We start from the raw sequence: 4,184 nt of genomic DNA on the forward strand, positions 1-4,184 counted from the left end.
AAAAAAAAAAAAGTTTTTCTGCTTAATATATTTGTTGAAACTGTAATACATTGTTTTAGGATTTTTTGAAAGTTTATTTATTGTAGATAGAAATCTTTTGTAACATTATAAAAGTCTTTACTGTTACTTTTCAGACACAGATCAGTTCATTTAATCAGTTTTGATTTAATGCATCCTTGCTGAATAAAAGTATTCATATTTTAAAAGTATCAAAAAAAATCATTCTTACTGACCCTAAACTTGAACGATGGTGTAAAATATATCTGATTCTTTTTCATTTTCTAGATTTTAAAAAAAGTTATTTATAATACATAATCAGATTTCTATTCTATGTAAATGTATCCATTTTGTCAATCTAAACTATTACAAAACTGATTTATAGATATATGTTGAATGATATTAGGGCCAATATTTTTAATTAAAGGGATGCCATAATAGCAACAGACTATGAATTTAGATCGGCCTAAGTTATGAGGAATAGCAAAGATGTTTAAAACAGAAAGAATAACTAATTACAAATACTGCCATGAATTTCAATAATTATTTAACAAACTATACAAACAGCAGCAGCAACATGCCGCTGGGAGACTTTTGTCCCAATTCAGAGGGTCTATCTTGAACTTTTCACTTCAAAATAAAAATGTTTGTTCACATATAAACCTAAATGAATTACTATGTCCTCAAATCCATTATTAACAATAAACACAGAAAATTTCTAACAGCTAAAATAAATTACATTTGCAGAACTGACTACAAACGTAAAAGCACAATAACAATACAATAACCCTCGCAAAACGGAAGCCCCTGAAAACTTTTCATGCTGAAGTTTAATAACAGAATATGTGCTACGAGTGGGTGTAGGATGTGGTCCGTACTTGGCCAGAGGCCGGCGAGCCCTGTTAACAGCGTCCAGATCAGCATAGCGCAGGTCCAGCTGGCAGCCCACCAGGATGATCGGGGTGCGGGGGCAGAAGTGCTTGATCTCAGGGAACCACATGGTACGAACATGGCGCAGGGAGTTCGGATTGGCCAAAGAGAAGCACAGCACTACCACATCTGATCTAAACACACAAAGAGAAAGAAATCGGTTTATTTTAAGAGAATACATCCGAAGAAATCATGTAATAGGCAGGAAATTGGCAAACCCTGGACACTAATCATCCTACACAGAGTGGACAGTGAATCACTGTTTTTGGAATAAAAACTGTGAAATGCAACAAATAATCATAATCAGTCTTTCGTTAAATGAAAACCGTGGTAAGACCATTTTCCCAGAGGCATGAACAAACTTCATAAAGAAACAGTGAGTGAGCGAGCAGCCAAATATATTAATGATTGTTAGATTGTGTGTGTATTAATGCATGTGTGCTCTTCCAGTGAATGTGTGAGCACATAAGGTGTTGTGCAAGTCATTAAAGCATCTCGTCTGACTCAATAACCAGCGCTGGTCATATAATAGCGAGATGTCCGAGCATGTCATATTTCACAGCTGCACTCACAAGCTCATCATGTGAGACCAGCATACACAAGAATGACTAATGGAGCACCGCATTGTTGTTGAAATGTAAACAGACTTGGTCTAGCAGATTTGATCACAGTTATGCATTTACATGGTGCTCATGTGCATGTTTATAGATATAATATGACAGCCAATGTTTCTCAGACAACATTTCTAAGATATTTTCTAAAGTTATAATCTTTCTAGAAAATACTTATTGACAAATAAAGTGAAAATCTAGAGGTACTTTCTCGAAAAAGTTGTTTTATTATTGGCAAACACCTCATGTGTGATGATTAAACAAAGGAATTTCCTGAAAACATACAATTACCAAAGTGGACCATTATAACATGTTTACTTCCTTTGGAAATATTTGATTTTTTCCATGTATGGTAATGTTAGCATTGCAATAGGATTGCCCATATTTGCCCATTCCCATGTTTTTGAAAACATTATGAAAGCGATTCCAATGATATCGTTCCTCTAGTTGTGATGTGGACTCTGCTATTCTCAGAACCATTTTTAAAACGATATCTTTATTGTTATAGTTATCATGCTTAATGTGAATGGGCCTTAAGTCTCTTTACTAAACTAAGACACACTAAAGTATATGTGCAAATAAACCTACAGTCTCCAGGGGTCAAAGTCGACATCCCAGTGTCTGTGTTTCTGCTGGTGTGTGTATGTGGGAATAGGAATGTTTGCAAGAATATGTGGAAATGGGTCAGAGTTAAGGCAAATAAAATAACAAAACACAGACTAACACATTTGCAGATCTATCCACAACCATTCACCATCTCTCAGTGAATAATAACCGCTTGTGCTGTAGAAGCGAGTGCTGAGGGTCATAAAGGACTGTGTTATGTAATCAGTGCGTGTGGTGTTCTGTAGAGATATGTAGAGCATGTCTAAGTTCAAACTCCTGACTGTGTCTGCTTGACTACACTGTAAACACAGTCTTGATCACAGATACATATTTAAACATAAATCAACCTAAACATTCTGAGAACAACAAAACAAAACAAAAACCGTAGTACAATGATGGTATCAGTTGGATATAACATAGTACTTTACCATCGATGATATACTAATCTGTTCAAAATTACTTTTTTTGTATATATGCATTTATGATTGCATATGTTTATGTATAAATATGTGTTAGCCCATGGGAGCAGGGCTTCCCCGCTGAGTCATGGTTCCTCCAGGGATTTCTAAATAAGTTTCACAATGTGTTTTGTCAATTCCCGTTCACAAATAATTAATGGCCTCAGCTAGGCTTTGATGAACATTTTAAAGAAACGTTAAATGTGTCTGTGTGGGTGTGTATTTAGCTTAAGTAATAGACACCAGGGGTGAAGGTCACCCGATTTTGTGTTTCCATAACAGGGCACCACCATTAATAGTGCTTTATCAGCTGACTGCATCTGCCTCAGTACTGTGCACACACACTGGACTTGTCTGATCTCACAGACACACATCCTGTGGATTCATTCACACAGATTTCTCTGTCTTCCGCTCTCTTTCTCTCTGTCTGCCACACAAGTACATACTACAAACACACCAAATTCACAATGCTATTACATTGTTAAATTATTGGATGAATTATATAATCAAAACCTTAGTTGTCAGGACCTCTTAGTCTACCAAGTACACTGCTGTTCAAAAGTTTGGTGTCAGTAAGATTGAAATGAATACTTTTATTCAGCAAGGATGCAATAAATTGATCAAAAGTGACAGTAAAGACATTATACAAAAGATTTCTATATCAAATAAATGCTGTGCTTTTAAACTTTTTATTCATCAAAAGTTCATCAAACCACAAATATGTAAAACAGCACAACTGTTTTTAACAATGATCATAATAAAAATTAGCAAATCAGCATATTAGAATGATTTCTGAAAGATCATGTGACACTGAAGAATGGAGCAATGGCTGCTTTTTTCAAAAACATTAAGACATTTTACGCAAACCTTTAAATGGTAGTTTATCTGATGTGTGGGTATTTTGTGTGGTCAAAGATCTGAGCTGGTAACACAAAATGCCACAGGTTAATAGCATTTACTGAAAAACACTTATGATTAAGAAAAATGTATTTGAGGGAATCTCATACATCTGCTAAAAAGTAGGGATGCACCGATACACTTTTTCCAGTACTCGCCCGATACGATACTTTTATTTTTGGTACTTGCCGATACCGAGTACCGATACCAATATTTTCATTGCATTTGTAAATTTTTTAAACATTGGATACAGAAACCAAAAGAGTATGTATAATGTTAGTTGGTTAACTTCATTTATCAAATAGATACAGTCAAACCAAAATGTATTCAGACACCTTCAACCTTTCTCACATTATCACAGTTTATTCGCTATAGTTTAGAAAATGGTAATAAAATATGACAAGAACTCAGAGTTACACTGTGTCAGAACAAATTCAGCTTGATAATGTCAGATAACTTTGATAGAAAGGTATGTAATGGATTACAATAAACCAAAAATTATTCATACAGCTGTCAATATTTACACAACTATCAATACTTTGTTGGACAACCCTTAGCCTTAATGACAGCCTGTAGTCTCCTGGGCATGCTGTCAACCAGGTTCATGCAAACCTGAACTCCAATGTTTTTCCCAGACTCAGTCTGAATAATTTTCAGTCCCAAATTTGTATACATTTTACTGGTA

The 4,184-nt window shown here is 34.9% G+C and overlaps 1 protein-coding gene across 2 annotated transcripts in view; it reads right to left on the reverse strand.

Annotated features, from left to right (window-relative positions):
- rhobtb4 (Rho related BTB domain containing 4) overlaps window positions 1-4,184 on the reverse strand; it is a 39,793-nt gene that overhangs the window by 13,002 nt on the left and 22,607 nt on the right. The window contains exon 1 of one of the 2 annotated variants that reach the window (XM_016234470.1): window positions 876-1,057. The exons of the other annotated variant lie outside the window; for it this stretch is intronic. Coding sequence (XP_016089956.1) covers window positions 876-997 — 122 coding nt within the window. The 5' untranslated portion in view covers window positions 998-1,057. Of the gene's footprint in view, window positions 1-875; window positions 1,058-4,184 lie in introns of those variants that run through there. 2 annotated transcript variants of the gene reach the window in all.

This window comes from Sinocyclocheilus grahami, unplaced genomic scaffold, assembly GCF_001515645.1.
Source record: "Sinocyclocheilus grahami isolate Dianchi unplaced genomic scaffold, SAMN03320097.WGS_v1.1 scaffold453.1, whole genome shotgun sequence".
Lineage (NCBI taxonomy): Eukaryota > Metazoa > Chordata > Actinopteri > Cypriniformes > Cyprinidae > Sinocyclocheilus > Sinocyclocheilus grahami.